This window comes from Mauremys reevesii, linkage group 3 (genome assembly GCF_016161935.1).
Source record: "Mauremys reevesii isolate NIE-2019 linkage group 3, ASM1616193v1, whole genome shotgun sequence".
In the NCBI taxonomy this organism is placed as follows: domain Eukaryota; kingdom Metazoa; phylum Chordata; order Testudines; family Geoemydidae; genus Mauremys; species Mauremys reevesii.
In genome coordinates this window covers 128,016,959-128,034,425 of record NC_052625.1, presented here as the reverse complement: position 1 = coordinate 128,034,425, position 17,467 = coordinate 128,016,959, and the positions used below count along the sequence as shown (strand labels likewise).

At 51.9% G+C, this 17,467-nt stretch overlaps 1 protein-coding gene across 9 annotated transcripts in view; it reads left to right on the top strand.

The window, feature by feature from the left end:
- The window catches only part of ARMC2 (armadillo repeat containing 2), a 165,017-nt gene that overhangs the window by 79,286 nt on the left and 68,264 nt on the right, over positions 1–17,467 (top strand). For all 9 annotated transcript variants that reach the window (XM_039531129.1, XM_039531132.1, XM_039531130.1 and 6 more), the window contains one exon: positions 7,802–7,878. In XM_039531129.1, the coding sequence (XP_039387063.1) occupies positions 7,802–7,878 (77 nt within the window). The remainder of the gene's footprint in view (positions 1–7,801; positions 7,879–17,467) is intronic.

The window sequence follows — 17,467 nt, the reverse complement described above, 5'->3', positions numbered from 1 at the left end:
GCTCCCCGCCCCCTGACAGGACCCCCAGAACTCCCGACCCATCCAACCTCCCCTACTCCCTGCCCCAACCCCTGCCTCCTGACAGGACCCCAGAACTCCAACTAATACAACCCCCAGCTCCTTGTCCCCTGACCACCACCCCACTCTAACTGCCCCCGACCTTCCTTGCTCCCGGTCCCCTGACTGCCCTGACCCCTATCCACCCGCTGCCCTCTCACAAACCCCGAGACTCCCATGCCCCCTCCAACGCCCCCTGCTCCCTGACTGCCCCCTCCAGAGACCCCGCCCCTAGCCACCCCCCCTGGGATCCCACCCCCCCATCCAACCCACCCTGCTCCCTGTCCCTTGACTGCCCTCACCCCTTATCCAACCCCCCCAGCCCTGGGCCCTTTACCTTGAGGCTCCACGCAAAGCCAGACACGTTGCCCCGCGGGAGAGCGCAGCCCCGGCCCTCAGAGTGCTGCACGTGGCGGCGGCAGCGGCATGGCTCCAGTTAAGCAGGGAGCGTGTCTGCTTCCCCACAGAGCCAAATGCTGCCCCGCGGGAGCGCGCAGCCCCAACCCCCAGAGTGCTGTGCGCGGCAGCAGGGCTCCAGGGGAGGGGAGAAGGCGGGGAAGGGGCCGGCAGATTGCTGTGCTTGGCCCGGCGCTCCGGCCCAGGAGTGCGGACCCCGCGGCTTGCTGTGCCCGGAGAGTGGGGCCATTTGCCCATCCCGTGCATGGCTATGCTTCTGCTCCCTGCCCCCGCAGTGGGAGCAGAGGGAAGGAGAGCGGGCCGGGCTGGGCAGGATTTTTAATGGCATGCTGGAATCCCGGCAGGCTCCAGCGTGCCATTAAAAATTGGCTCGCATGCCGTCTTTGGCATGCGTGCCATAGGTTGCTGACCCCTGGTCTGGACAGTATTTGGTCCTGCCATGATGGCAGGGGACTGGACTCGATGACCTCTCGAGGTCCCTTCCAGTCCTAGAGTCTATGAATCTATAAAAGGAAGTACTACTTCAGACAACTCACAGTGAACATGTGGAACTCATTGCCAGGGGATGTTGTGAAAGCCAAAAATCTATAACGGTTCAAAAAAGAATTAGATACGTCTGTCTTCCATGAATTTATCAATGACTATTAGCCAAGATGGTCAGGGATGCAACCACATGCTCTTGGTGTCCCTAGCCTCTAACTGCCAGAAGCTGGGAGTAGAGAACAGGATGGATCACTCAATGACTGCATGTCCGGTTTATTCCCTTTGAAGCACCTGGCATTGGGCACTGTTGGAAGACAGGATGCCGGGCTAGATGGACCATTGGTCTGACCCAGGATAACTGTTATGTTCTTCTTCGAGTGATTGCTCCAATGCATTCCAGTTAGGTGTGGCGCGCGCGCGTGCGCGCATCCTCTTTTTTTTTTTTCCTAGACCCGGCGGGCTCGCCAGCCCCTGGGGGGGCGCGCCATGGCGCTAAATATATACCCCCCCGTCCCCGTCCGCTCAGTTCCTTCTTCCGCCCGTGCCGGCCAGGGCCAGTTGGTGGAACTGTGCTCTCCCTCACACCTCCCTACTCTACTTTTTCTTTCCTTGTACATAGTTTTTTTAGTGTTAGTATAGTTAGTTCAATAGTTAGTTAGTTAGTGATTTAGGGGAGTAGGGGTAGTTCCTCCTCCTCCCTCCCCGGTCTTGGCTCAATGCCAGCACACTTTTAAGCCCTGCCTAGCGCAGCGTGGCCATGCCCGGTTGGGTTGCCCCTTGCCTCTGCTCCGTTGGCGGGCGACAGGGAGGACGCACAGCGCGACGCGCTGCTTGCTCGCTTCTGGACGCACTCGGCGCGAGACGCGAGCCAAACAGCTCATGGCTGCCTCCCCCCAACCCGCGCCTCTCGCGCCGCCACACCGGGCTTCGCACCGGCACCCGGTGCACGGCACGAGCCGAAGCACGCCGCCCGCACGCGGGCCCGCCCCCGACCGACGCCGCCCCCTCGCGCGCCCTTCAGACCGCCTTCAGAGGCGCAGCAGCTCGCAAAAGCAGCACAAAGCGCGCGCGAGGATGCCGCGAGAGTGGGCGCGCCGCGGCGACCGGCGCGCGCCGCGACTCGGCACGCACCGCAGCCGCCGAGTCCGCAGCGCCGCGCCGGCGCCCGGCACCGCTCTGGAGCCGAAGGCGGCCGCGCACGCCTGGAGACGCCTCCGGCGCGCGCTGAGCGGCCGGCCGAGAGCCCCGCCCGAGCCCCGGCGCCCGGCGCGCCGGACCGGGATCAGTGGGGAAACGCTGTCACTGGGGTGGCCCACCCCCGACCTGGATGCACGGCGGGCGCGCCGCCCCCCCCGGTCGCCGCGCGCCGGTCGCGCGCGGTCGCCGCGCCGCGGCGCCTCCTCGCGCCGGCACATCCCCGACCCGGCCGCGATCCCCGCACGCCGCGCCACCCCCGCCGCATCTCATCCCGCCGGTCGTGGTCCCGTGGTACGCGGTGGTACTCGGTCCAGGGTCCGATCGGTCCACCCCAGATCCGCACGCCGCGGCCGCGTCATCCCGATCCCGCGGCCCGGGCACGCCGCGCGCCGCGAGCGCCGCCCCCCCTCGGCCGCATCCGCGGGTCGCGGGGTCGCCCCCGGCCCCGGCTCGGCCGCCGCGGTGGGCCGCCGCCCCGGGCGAGCTCCCCGCCGCCCTCTGGGCCCGTCGCCGCTTTCGCCCGGTCGCCGTCGCTCCTCTCTCGCCCGCGCCTCGGCGCGCGCGCCACCGCCGCACGCAGCCCCCCCCTCCTCGGTGCCCGCCCCGGTGCAGAGCCCCACGCCACCGGGACCCGCTCGCGCACTCCAGCACGGGGCTGCCCCCCGGGGGGCACACTGGGCAACTGGGCACACTGGGCCCCTGGGCTTCGGGATGGGACCCGCGGGACGAGACTCCCCCTCCGCGACCAGGATCGCGCCTCCCTCCCTCTCAGGCTCGCGGTCCATCCTCGCCTCCCCCCAACCCGCCCACCCTCCCAGGAAGAGCGAGGTCCAGCCACCAGCCCCCCAGGCAACCCAAAGGCGGCAGGGGCTCCGATCCAGGAGGCGGCGGCCCGAGCAGCTGCCGGGCCCCGCCCAGCCGCCGCGCCTGCCACCCGCTCGGAAACCGCCGAGGGGGCCCGGCCGCCCGCGGCGTGTGCGTGGCCGCGCGGAGGAGGAGGAGGAGGGCGGACCCATTGTCGTGGCGATCGCGCGCGAACCCTCCCGAGTGGCTGCCAATTGGCTTCTTCAGCCAACAAAAAAAATGCGCAAAACCCAACTGCTCTTCCCGATTCTACCTACAGCACGCTGGTCGTGCGTATAGCCCCTCCCCGGCGCCTACCCTCTATTACCAGGACTCCCTTCCCACCCAATCTCCAGCGGACTCCCCGTCAAATCCCCGCCGCGCGGACCCTGGCCACCCCCGCCTGCCGCCCCGCCTCCACCGACGCCCCGGCCGCCCGCTGCCGGGGCGCCCGCCAGGCTGGCAGGCTTGCACGGCTGCAACCATCAACCGGGATACGCCTCCTTGCATATGCTGACATCCTGGGACTCCTGCCCTCTCCTGCGGAGCTCATCCCTCCCCAGCTGGGCTCGCTCAGAGTTCTGGCCTCGGAGGAGAGGAGAGGCCTCTATCACGACGTCCTCTCCGGGGCGACCGGCGGCCGGGTCGGACTGACCGGCGGAGGGGCGCGGATCCGGCGCATGCGCGGCTGGCGCCTGGCTTTCTCTTTTCCGAGAAGACGGATTCGAGCTCCAGGTCTCTAGGATTCCCGTTCCGGCGGTCGTCTCCTTCCGAAGACGAAGGACGGGTCGCCGCACCGCCATCCGCAGTCGCCATCGCGCCGCGCACGGCGCCGCCGCAGACTTGCCGGCGCGCCAGCCGCAGCCCTTCCCTGCCGCAACAAGCCACGCGCCAGCGGCGGCCTCCCCGGCCCGGCCCGCCCGGCCGCAATCGCGGCGGCCTCGGGCCGGTCCGCAGGCTCGCCAAAGCCTCCACCAAGGCCGCTTTTGAGAGGGCGCCCGCTTTTGATCTCCTCTCCCTTCCGCTCCCATCTCTCCCCATACGCTTTCCTTTCCGTTGGTTTACAACCGCCCATTTCTTTTGGTTTTGGCTGGGTTTCCCTTGTTGTAGGCCTTGGGGTTCAATTTGTCAGTCCAGTTCTTCCCCCCCCTTTCCCTCCCGCCTTCCCACCCCCCCTCACCCCCCTCTCTGGATCCCCTCCCAGGGGAGCCTCTTCCCTTGCAAGTGGCCTATGTTCTGGCTTCTAGACAGGCGGCGAGGCAGGGTGTCTCTAGCCGCGGCCTTATCCCCCCCGCTATTTGAAATCCCCTCCCCCCAAGGGACCCTTCAAGCCTTCCTTTCGTCCTGGACATTGGCTTTGAGTTCGGTCTCAAGGACGATGCAAGTTTCCCCTTGATTTCTCATGGAGTTTCCCGCCCCCTCATGGATTGCCTGCTGCCATGCCGCCTCGCCATCGGAACTCCTCTCGCCGCCACCCGACGACTCCCCCCCGCTCTACCTCGTGCGGTGTTGCCACCGTGCCGCCAGTTGCGCACCGGTGCATGTCGGTCTCTCGCAAGTCCTCCGCCGTGCATCAGGGTCCGGGCCCCCCGGCTCGCGCACGTGGCGGCGATCCACTGGCTCTCCGTCGGTGGCCGGGCCGCGGGCAATCCGGGCCCCTGCCATCAGGTCAGCCTCCTCAGGCTGGGCTCTCCGCGGCTCTCCTCCTCTGCGGCCCCAGGTCCCGGCTCTCAGTCCGCCGCTCCACTTTTCTCATCCTGTCAGCCGGTCCTCGGCTCCAAGCCCGGTCCCTCGCCTGCCCCCTCGCCTCCTCTCATCTCCCTCGCCTCGGTCCATCACGGGCACCTCGGCCGACCTCCCTCCACCGCCGACTGCCCCACCTCCCTGCTGCCCCGTCCTGGCTGGCACTGTACGCCGCCGCCCGTGCGCGCGCCTCTCCGCCCTGCTCCACCATGCCTCGCGCGCCTGTGTGCCGCCGGGTGTGCCGCCACATGAGACCGTGGTCTCCCCCGGTGTGCCGGCTCAGAGTCGCCCCTCGATGGTGGCTGGGCCTGCGCGGGGATCGTGCTCGCCCACGGTCCCCCCCGCACGCTCCCGCCCAACCGGGCCCGCCCGGGCGCCACGGCTCCCACGGAACGTGCGGCACCCCGCTTTCTCTCCTGCCACCATCTCCCAGGCCGCCATATCTCGCCGCTGCTCCCACCCATCTATCCTGCCCCCCCACTGCAAGCTCCTGCCAACGCCGATCCTATGGGGCATGGCCGATGTGGCGTGATGCAGGGACAATGACCGGAATGTCAAGTGACCCACGCTCTGCCCCCCTTCTTCCCTTCACGCAGATCTGTGCAGGTTCGTGACTGTTTGCAGCAGGACCACTTCCTTCCAGCAGTGCATCCCTTCCACAGGAGCACCTGGCTGTGGGGGCCATCCTCGGGTCCTCCTCCCACTCCCCGGAGTCCTCCCTCTCAGAAGAGCGGTCCTCCGTCCAGGACCGGCCCCCAGTCCCAGACTGACCGGCCCCCTGTCCCCCTGGACGGAGACTCCTCAGGTCCTTCCCCTCCAGTCTCCTGCTCCCTCCAGGGACCCTGAAGCCGGCCTTCCTCCAGCACTCTTCATCTCTGCCGCCCGCGCCTTGCTCACCTCCATCTTGGCTCTACCGCCCTGGGTGCTCCTCGTGCGGCCCGCCCGCTGTCCCGCAAGTGCACCCAGGGTACACTGGCGCTCCGAGCCCCATCCCGAGGCCCCTCCCCCCCTCCGCTGGGGGACTTCTCCATGGTACCCAGCGGCTGACTCCTCCCCGGGCGCCAGCCGCCCCTCCTGAAAGCCGCAGGGCTGAGAGTCCTCCATTTTGACGGCACGCCCCTCCTCGCGTTCAGGCCCAGCAGCAGGTCCTCCTGTGCCGCCCGCAGGCCTTCCGCTCCGCTCTCGCTCAGGAGGTCGGCGCTTCGTTGCGATCCTGCGCGCTTGAATCCCGAACCTCGCATCCACACCGTCCCTCTTTCGAACCTAGGTCTCGGCTTCAAAGGTTGGAGTTCTCCCACCGAAAGGTGTCACCTCCTGTCAGGTCCCGCTCTTTCCGTCCATCGTCTCACCCTGAGATCTCCCCGCTTCAGTTTCGGTTCACCTGCGCTAACCATGCTCACCCAGCTTGAACCTTCCGCCTCCGCCCGGTCACGGGGCCCCCTGACCCCCTGGAGCCTCTCTCCGCCCTCACGCCCTTCCATCCGCGCTTCCAGTTCGAGCCGCCACTCTCCCCGCCTGGACGCACTATCGCAACCGAGCCACAAGTTTCGAGCCCTTCCTCCGCTTTCTTCTTCTCGCCCGCCTTCGGCCTCGTGCATCCACCTCACTCCCTAGCCCCGGGCCGCCCCCTCTCAACCTCAAGAGGTTCCTCCCCGTCTTCTTTCCAGCACTCCTCTTCTTCCCGCGCTGAACGCGCTCCCGGCCTTCTCGGCCTCACTCCTTCCTTTCGCCCGGCCCGCCCTTTACAACTGAGCTTCACACCGGCCTTCGCCTCGCTCGCGCCGCGATTACCGCGACCGGCCCTGCGCGAAGCACACCGCGCCGCCAGTTGGCTCTCGCCGCCGCCATGCCCGCCGTGCCCACGCGCGCCGCCCGCCACGCGCGCGCCCACCCGATTCTGACCCGCCCCGCCGCGCCCACTGCCTCCACGGTGCCACCGCGCCTCCATCTGTGCCCCACTGGCCTGGACACGCGACTCGGCGCGGCGGCCTCCGCAGCCGCCTCAGCCCACCTTTCAGGTGAGCGCCTCAGCCGCGAGCCTTGGGGTACCGCCCAAGGTAAGGCTGGAATTCATGACACACTGAATGCATTGGCTACACCCTCCCCCAGAAGGCCCTGCAGCCATCAGGGAACTGCAATCTAATCGGAATGCTGCCCTTCCCCTCTTCGCCTAGTTAAGCGGCACACAGAGAGACTGGAGCCCACTTCCATGCCAGCCAGGGCATTACTCCCAAGGAATACGGGGGTGTAGCCACTAGCCACCAAGGAAGAAAGCGGTAGAGGACTGACAGAGCAGGTAGCGCGCGCGCGCCACTGGGGCGACGAGCCGACCACGCTAAGAAGGGGGACAAGCGCCCGCCCTGGCGGCCTCAGTACCGAGCGGACGCCACTCAAAATTGCTTTACAAACCAAGGGCTAGGTGGTGCGGTTACAGTAGTATATGGACAACAAAGAACAGTCATTATATGCAATGAGCAATAGCTCTCCAGGAGACTTGGAAATTAGAACTTTTCCACTGAGGAATGTTGATCAACTAAGTCGTTCCCCCTTGTCTTTGAAGAATGCTATTATATTCAATAAAAATTTTTAGCACATAGAGTGATTTTTGTTTATTTAAATAATTTATCATATTCAATGTTTTAAGGATCTGTAAAATGCTGAATTTACAAGTTTAAAATTAGAAGAGTCCAAATTTAGTTTGATAACAATAAAAAGTAGATCTATGTGAAGTGTCTGTTTCTTCAGCTTTCATTTTTGTGTCTGCAAATAGAAACGCATCAGTTTTTGCATTCCATAATAGTGACATCTTGTGGTGTAAATGTGTCATTGTTTTTGTAGTTTTCCTTTTTAAATGTCATGGAAAGTTTTATATTTAAACAGAATTGAGTTGTATGAATAGGCTAAATAATAATTTAACTGGAAACTAAAAATATATTGACTTATTAATTATAGTGTACAGTGTTCTTTTATGTATTGCATTTGGAGAAGGAAATATTTTGGTTATTGTCCTTCAGTAGATTTTTTTTTTTGTGTGCCTATTTTTTTTTTATTTTTTTTTTAGTGACCAAATTAAAAACGGTGACAGGGCTTCATCAAATCTAAGCAGCACTGGCTGGAATAAATCAGGAAGCAAAGCAGGTACAATATTTTTAAATCTCTTCTCAATTCATTTTTCTGTTCCTGTTTTTCTTTGCGTACAACACTTACTTGCATTTGCAGATGTGAAGTTCACACAAGCAGAAATCATCCAATTTCTAGGTTTCCCTTTTTTCATTTCTTTATGCATCATTGGACAGTGCTTTTTAAAAAAATATATATTTTTTTGTAGATCTAGAAGAATAATATTTGAGATTTAATAGATTGACTTTTAGAGCCATTAAACATGATTTCCCGATGTTTCCTTACTTAGAAGTACTAATTTTCTTATATTTTGCCTTGAGAATTTGGACCAGGAATTTGTAAAGGATATGAATACCTAGGGCAGAATGAGGCTATACCAATTTACACCAGCTGAGGTTATGGCCCTCAGCTTTTTTTCTGTGCATGTGAATTGTATTGTAGTTGTGTATCAGATATTCAATAAATAACATTTATCTTATAATATTTTTAACACATAAGCTAAAAGTGCACAGTCAAATACTTGGTAAACCTACAGCAGCTGTTTTGCTGTTTTTTAAAGCTATTTTTCAGATGTACACATCAGGAGGGAAATGTAAAACAAAAAAAATCTCTTACTGAAATGTAGATATTTTCAAATATGACTTCAGCAATACACTTTTAACTCTAACATTTTAGAGAGGAAATAGTATATTTTAAGTTTAGTGTGCTTGACAGAGGGTATTCTGTAAAGAGGCTAAAAAGATTAATCAGGTACTGTGTAGCTTTCTAAAGCTCAGTGTTGCTAAGGCTCTTGTATTTACCTGCTAAAAACAGCAACCAATAAATGTAGACGATTAATGCCATATTTTTTTTGTGACCAGAATGCAAAGCTGTGGTTAAGACCTATAAACCACTGAGACAGTCAACTTTTTTGCTGAACTTTTTTGCTTGAGTATTGGTATCCTGTTGAATCATAATTTACAGAGTTAGACGTTTAAGGACCATCACTAAAGTACTGCAACTGAAACTCTTAATTTTCACCAACACTTTTTTTAAAAAAATATCTTCCAAGACCTGAGAAATACAAAGCCTTATTGTTTATATTGTTGCCTTTTTTAATAATCACAACATTTTGTGCTTCTAATTTATGTTGTTTGAATTAATATTGCATGTTAAAGGCTACTTGTGATTTTTTTTCAGGGGGTTCAAGAGGTATTGTGGAAACATATAGTATGAAAATACCTGGTTATAATGATATGACTTTTGGTTTTTGGATTCCATATTTTTTTGGTCTGAGAGAGATTTAAGAAAAAGACTACTTTTTGTGCTCTGAATAGCATTTTAGGTTTACAGTATATTTTAGTTTTTAGTGTGAACTTTTACCCTCACACTGCAAACGTGCACACAAATAATCTTATTCATTGGGATTAATCAGGTGTAAAAAGTTGCTACATGCATTCTTGCAAGATTGAGGTTTTTACATGAATTCAGGACTGGGGTGTAAGAATCATAATGGGGGGGAAGTAGTTCATCTGCATTACTGTGGCAGGAAGCAGCACTGTGAGCTTTTCTAATACTCATATTTCACCTCTGTTCTCTTACATTGTTCAGAGCAGAGCCTCTCTTCATGGCAAATTCTGTGTTTTATTAATTGAGCTACTTGTCATTTGGAACCTAAACAATACTATCAGCTCATTTAATTTGGGAATGAAAAAAGTCTGCAAAAGAAATAGGACTTTTTAAAAAGTCCTATCTGTCCAGTATATGTCACATGAAACAGCAGCCATTTTACATAAGCCCTAGAAATAGATATTATAAATAAATTTTACAATGGGTCCATTGAATAGTTAAAATTAAGCTACAGAATTTGGATTTTTAAAAGTGAAGCCATTTAAAATGGTCAGTTATGAATCTTAATCCTCCTTGTTTCACCCAACCAAATGCTCTCAACACAGACGCACAGATTTAAGACTTGAGACACTGATCCCAGGAAGAAAGCCTCTTAACTCCATATATTATCATTATATTGTATATTCTGTTCGTGTAAAATAATTACTACACTAAGATTTATACATTAGTTTGCACATGCTGTCAGGAAACACAGTTTCTGATCAGGTAAGGAGTCTGTCAAATAAAATTATACATGCTCTGGTGTTTACAATGTCACCATAGCCATGTTGGTCCCAGAATATTAGAGAGGAAGAAAGTGAGGTAATATTTTTTATTGTACCAACTTCTGTTGGTGAAAGAGTCAAGTTTTCAAGCTACAAAGAGCTTTTCTTCAGGTCTGGGAAGGATACTCAGAATGTCACAGCTAAATACATGTTGGAACAGATTGTTTAGCATAAGTAAACACATATTTACAGATCCAGAAACCACCCAAAACACACCAAAAAATCTGTTATCTGAAGGCCTGCCTGTACATATCACAGAATATGCTCCGAGAAAAAAAAATCTGTGATACACACATAAAACCGCCTTCAAACAAGGCCACTCCACCAGAGGAGTAGATTGCATCATGGAATGGGCCATCCAAATACCCTGAGAGAGCGTACTTCAATACAGGGGAAAAAACCTCTTTGACTCCATACCCATAGTTGTCACCCACTACCCCACACTAGAACACATGTGGGGTATTATTAAGCAATTACAACCCACACTTTAGGGTGGCCACATCCTGAAAGGAATCTTTCCTGCACCCCCTCTTCTGACCCTGCCATAACACACGTAATACCTGCAGTCATATCTCCACTCAGGGCCACCCAGAGGATTCAGGGGACCTGAGGCAAAGCAATTTCAGGGGCCCCTTCCATTAAAAAAAAAAAAAAGTTGCAAAACTATAGAATACTATATTCTTGTGGGGTCCCCTGTGGGGCGCGGGGCCTGGGGCAAATTGTCCCACTCTCCCCCCCACCCCGGGCAGCCCTGTCTCCACTGCTACAATAATCAGTACCTCTCCCCCACAACACACTTTTTTCAAGATCCATGGGTCTTGCACATGCCTATCACAAGGTATACCTCATTCAGTGTGCTAAATGCCCCAATAAGAGCTTTGTGGGTGAAACCAGACATTCACTATGCTCTCAAATGAACTCTCGCAGAAAAATGATAAAAGATAAAAATACCCTATCACCCAGGGCCGGCTCCAGGCACCAGCATTCCAAGCTGGTGCTTGGGGTGGCATTCTGCAAAGGGCGGCAGTTCCTGTTGTTTTGCCCCCAAGCAGCGCGCCAAATTGCTGCCGGGGACGGCGGGGGCAGTCCGTGTGCCCTTAGGGCGGCAGGCGCGTTTCCGCGGCGGCGGCAATTTGGCGGCAGCTTCTATGTTTAGCTGTCCGCGGCGACTTCAGCTAATATAGAAGCTGCCGCCGAATTGCCACCGCCGCAGAAACGCGTGCCTAAGGACACATGGACTGCCCCCACCATCCCCGGCGGCAATTCAGCGTGCTGCTTGGGGCGGCCAAAACTATAGAGCCGACCCTGCTATCACCCATGGGTGAATGCTTTTCACAAAATGATCACTCCATATCTGACCTCTCAGTCCTCATCCTCAAAGGAAACCTGCACAATGCTGTCAAAAGATAAGCCTGGAAGCTTAAATTCCTAGCTGCTAGACACTAAAAATCAGTGTCTTTATAAAGACACTGGAATTATGGTTTACTACAACAATCTGTAAACCATTAGCCACTCGCCCCCTTTTTTGTCCTATGACTTCAGGGGTATTAATGGGATAAATTGCTTTGAATGGTCCCTTAGAATATGTGTTAACTACTGATGTTAAAGAGTCTGTTTCACCTTGTATTTAGCTGTGACACTAAGGCCTGGTCTACACTACGAGTTTATTTCGAATTTAGCAGCGTTAAACCAAATTAACGCTGCACCCGTCCACACAACAAAGCCTTTTATTTCGATATAAAGGGCTCTTAATATCGATATCTGTACTCCTCTCCGATGAGGGGAATAGTGCTGTAATCGGTATTGCCATTTCGAATTAGGGTTAGTATGGCGGCAATTCGATGGTATTGGCCTCCGGGAGCTATCCCACAGTGCACCATTGTGTCTGCTCTGGACAGCAATCTGAACTCAGATGCGCTGGCCAGGTAGACAGGAAAAGCCCCGTGAACTTTTGAATTTTATTTCCTGTTTGCCCAGTGTGGAGCGCTGATCAGCACAGGTGACCATGCAATTCGAGAATCAAAAAAGAGCTCCAGCATGGACCGTGCTGGAGATACTGAATCTGATCTCTGTAGGGGGAGATGAATCTGTTCTATCAGAACTCCGTTCCAATAGACGAAATGCCAAAACATTTGAAAAAAATCTCCAAGGCTATGATTGACAGAGGCCACAACAGGGACTCAGCATAGTGCTGCATGAAACTTAAGGAGCTGAGACAAGTGTACCAGAAAGCCAAAGAATGAAATGGACGCTCACGGAGGGAGGGGCGACTGATGACTGTAGCTATCCCACAGTTCCTGCACTCTCCGAAAATCATTTGAATTCTTGGCTGAGTTCCTAAAGCCTGAAGGGTCAAAAACATTGTCATTGTCACAGGTAGTTCAGGGTATATGTCGTCGCTCCCCTGGCCCCTCCCCCCCTGAAAGCAAAGGGAAAAAATCCTTTCTCGCCTTTTTTCAATGTCACCATAAGTCTACTAGATGCTGCTGGCAGACGGGGTGCTGCAGCGCTACACAGCAGCATCCCCTTCCCTTCCCTTGCCTTGCGGACGGCAGATGGTACAGTATGACTGATATCTGTCATTGTCGTCCCATGAGTGCTCCTGGCTGGCCTCAGTGAGGTCGGCCGGGGGCACCTGGGCAAAAATGGGAATGACTCCTGGTCATTCCTTTCTTTAAGCTTTTTCTAATGGAGATTCAGTCCTGCCTGCTGGAGGCTGCCCTGCCCTCCCCTCCCCTCCCGCCTTTGATCTCTGCTTGCAGAGGCAATAAAGTCAGTGTTGTTTCAAATTCATGCATTCTTTATTACTTCATCACACAAATGGGAGGATAACTGCCACGGTAGCCCAGGAGGGGTGGGGGAGGAGGGAAGCAACAGGTGGGGTTGTTGCAGGGGCACCCCCTAGAATGGCATGCAGCTCATCATTTCTACAGGGTGTCTGGGGCTCTGACCCAGAGCGGCCATTTGCCTCTCTGGTTCTTTAGTAGACTTGTCTGATATTCTAGGCAGGACTGACTCTCCCTTTAGACAAAATTTAAAGAAGGGAATGACCTGGGGAGTCATTCCCATTTTTGTCCATGCACCCCTGGCCGACCTCACCGAGGCCGGCCAGGAGCACCTATGACAGCAGCAGATGGTACAGTATAACTGGTAACAGTCATTGTCAACTTGCAAAGCAGCAGACGGTACAGTATGGCTGGTAACAGTCTTTGCTAACTTGCAAAAGGCAAGGGGATGCTGCTGTGTAGTGCTGCAGTACCGCGTCTGTTAGCAACATCCTGTAGACATACGGTGACAGTGAAAAAAGGCTGAATGGGCTCCATGGTTGCCGTGCTATGGCGTCTGCCCGGGCAATCCAGGGAAAAGGGCGCAAAATGATTGTCTGCCATTGCTTTCATGGAGGGAGGATTAAGTGATGACATTTATCCACTATCACCCACGACACTGTTTTTGCCCCATCATGCATTGGGATCTCAACCCAGAATTCCAATGAGCGGGGGAAACTGTGGGAACTATGGGATAGCTATGGGATAACTACCCACAGTGCAATGCTCCGGAAATCAACGCTAGCCTCGGTACATGGACGCACACCGCTGAATTAATGTGCTTAGTGTGGCCGTGTACACTCGACTTTATACAATCTGTTTCCAAAAACCAGTTTCTGTAAAATCAGAATAATCCCGTAGTGTAGACATACCCTGAGTACCTTTTCCAGACCTGAAAAAGAGCTCTGTATAGCTTGAAAGCTTGTCTCTTTCACCAACAGAAGTTGGGCCAATAAAATATATTACCTCACCCACCTTATCTGTCTAATACTCTGGTATTCACAGATTGGATCACTTTATTCAACAATGTCTGAACTTTGTCTTCCAGCTATTTTTTTTTAAAGTAAACCCTGCAAGTAATCTTGAACTAGAAATTTATTGAAACTACTGTTTCCTTGGATTCTGTGATTAAAACATTGAGATAAAAAGACCGATTTACAACAGAGTTTGAATAATCTTGGAATAAGAGGAACATGCCACAAGATTTACTAAATATAGTGGCCCACATTTCCTGTTGCATCTAGTCTCTGCTTTGCAGAGTGCAGGGAGACTGCTCTACACTATCCCTAAGAGGCTGTCCACCAGGAGAGAATAGCCAGAGCACTTATTGGTGCTCCTCTCCTTGGTGTTCCTCTCCACCCCCTCTCATTCTCTGTGCAAGGGTGATAAGGGAGGAACTCTCTCTATGGACCTGATCCAAAGCCCACTGAAGTCAATAGAAAGGCTCCCACTGACTTCAGCGGGCTTTGGAACAGTCACTGTACCAGCTAAGGACTTCCCCATGCTGGGGGTGTTCTTAGCTCATGGGATCTGATCAGTCCAACCCTTTTTCATAATGGCCAGAAGATGTGGGACAATCTGATGGAGTCTAGACTATATGCTTCATGTCTGCAGAGAATTTGGTAGAACTCACTGCACCTTCATGGAGATCGTGTTTAGGTTTTGGTTGTCATTATGTACAGTCTACTCTTTGTTTAAGTATGGTCCCCACTACCTTCTCAGTGTTTTTCTCTGGCCAAGAGGATTGGAACTCAGTGACTTATGCCTCTGGTCAATTGACGCTTCTGTAAACCAATTCAGAGTTATTTTTTCCCAAAATTCCCCAAGTGCCCCACCTTTATACTGCTCATAATTCCTGTCAATTTGGGAAGTGAAAAAACTTAATTCAAAATTCAGTTTCCACTTGTTTGATAGCACTCCTCTGGGCTGTGGCTAGTATTTTACGGATATATTATATTAATGGAGGAAAGGAGGCAAAATATTATGTTTGAAAATTCTCAGATATTTGAGGTTCACCATTAGCTAAAATAATATACTACAGATCGTTCACCTTGAAACTAGCCAATAAAAAGGTACAAGAAAATTTTCAGGAGCTTAGCAACATGATTTTTTTTTAATCCTCACAAAATCCTCTTCTCTCCTTTAGCAGCCATCCTCTCTGAACCTTTTCCTGTTTCCTGTAGAATAAGCCAACTGCTGCCTTCAAGATGTCGCCATTGGAGCTAGTAATAAGATTTTCAAAAGCGCCTAAAGGATTTAGGAGCACAAATCCCATTGAAAATCAGTGCCACTTGTGTTTCTAAATCCTTGAGGTACTTTTGAAAATATCCACTTCAGTTTTGAGGTACTCCAGAGAGCAACTATGCCACCACCACTAAAAGACACACTCCACTTAGCTTAAGTCTCAGGGAGAGAAACATTTATATTGTGTGTTGTAATGTGAAGATATATCTTGATATCAAAAACCTAACATTTGTGTGTCTCACCCTGTTTTTTGGATATATACTGTTATAATGGAGGTTGGGTGAAACCTCAATGAAGCCAGTGGGCATTACAGCTGCCTTTCATTCAGGATAAACGTAAGAAGCAGTTAAGTTCATTTTTGGAGTAAAATAGTAAAATGACAGGAGCCAGCACCCAAAATGCAGGCCTCATTGCCAGGCCAGTCAGAAACAGAGCTGTATGGTGGCAGGGATGTCTTCCATCAGTGGCCAGTGCCAGATTATTGAAAGGGAATGAATAGAACAAGGCAATTATCGCGCCCTGTTGTCCAGTCCCCAGCTTCTGCCAGTCAGAGGTTTTGGGACACCCAGAGTATGGGATTGCATCACTGACTATAGATCCATCAATGGCTATTAGCCACTATCATCCATGAATGTATCAAATTCTTTTTTGAACCTAGTTATATTTCTAGCCTTCACAATATCCCCCGGAAATAAGTTCCACAGGTTGTGTGCTGTGTGAAGCAGTACTTCCTTGTTTGTTTTAAATCTGCTGCCTATTAATTTCATGGGGTGACCCTGGGGTCTTGTGTTATGTGAAGGGGTAAATAACACTCACCTATTCACTTTTTCCACACTATTCATGATTTTATAGACCTCAATCATATCCCCCACCTCAGTTGTCTCTTCTCCAAGTTGAAGAGCCCCAGTCTTTTTCATCCATCTTTCTATGGAAGCTGTTCATATCCTAATTATTTTTGTTACCTTTCTCTGTACCTTTTCCAATTCTAACGTATCTCTTTTTCAGAGAGGGTGACCAGAACTCCACATGGTATTCAAGGTGTGGGTGTACCATGGATTTATGTAGTGGTATTATGTGTCATATTATTTACCCCGTTTCTAACATTAACAACATAAAAATGGCCATACTGGGTCAGACCAAAGGTCCATCCAGCCCAGTATACTGTCTGCCAACGGTGGCCAATGCCAGGTGTCCCAGAGGGAATAAACCTAACAGGTAATGATCAAGTGATATCTCTCCCGCCATCCATCTCCACCCTCTGACAAACAGAGGCTAGGGACACCATTCCTTGCCCATCCTGGCTAATAGCCATTCATGGACTTAACCTCCATGAATTTATCTAGTTCTCTTTTAAATCCTGTTATAGTCCTAGCCTTCACAACCTCTTCAGGCAAGGAGTTCCACAGATTGACTGGGCACTGTGTGAAGAAGAACTTCCTTTTATTTGTTTTAAACAAATAATTTCATTTGGTGGCCCCTAGTTCTTATATTATGGGAACAAGTAAATAGCTTTTCCTTATTCACTTTCTCCACATCACTCATGATTTTATATACCTCTATCATATCCCCCCTTAGTTTCCTCTTTTACAAGCTGAAAAGTCCTAGCCTCTTTAATCTCTCCTCATATGAGACCTGTTGCAAACCTCTAATCATTTTAGTTGCCCTTCTCTGAACCTTTTCTAATGCCAGTATATCCTTTTTGAGATGAGGAGACAACATCTGTACGCAGTATTCAAGATGTGGGTGTATTTTATTCTTTTTACTATTGTTTCAGCTAATTTGCCTGGTACCGACATTAGACTTACTGGTCTGTAATTGCCGGGATCACTTCTAGAGCCCTTTTTAAATATTGGCGTTACATTAGCTATCTTCCAGTCATAGGGTACAGAAGCTGATTTAAAGGACAGGTTACAAACCATAGTTAATAGTTCTGCATTTTCACATTTGAGTTCTTTCAGAACTCTTGGGTGAATGCCATCTGGTCCCGGTGACTTGTTACTATTTATCAATTAATTCCAAAACCACCTCTAGTGACACTTCAATCTGTGACAATTCCTCTGATTTGTCACCTACAAAGGATGGCTCAGGTTTGGGAATCTCCCTAATAGCCTCAGCCGTGAAGACTGATGCAAAGAATTCATTTAGTTTCTCTGGAATGACTTTTGTATCTCGATCGTCCAGGGGTCCCACTGGTTGTTTAGCTTCCTGCTTCTGATGTACTCAAAAAACATTTTATTACTTTTTGAGTTTTTGGCTAGCTGTTCTTCAAACTCCTTTTTTGGCTTTTCTTATTATATTTTTACACTTAATTTGGCAGTGTTTATGCTCTTTTCTATTTACCTCACTAGGATTTGGCTTACACTTTTTGAAAGATGCCTTTTTATC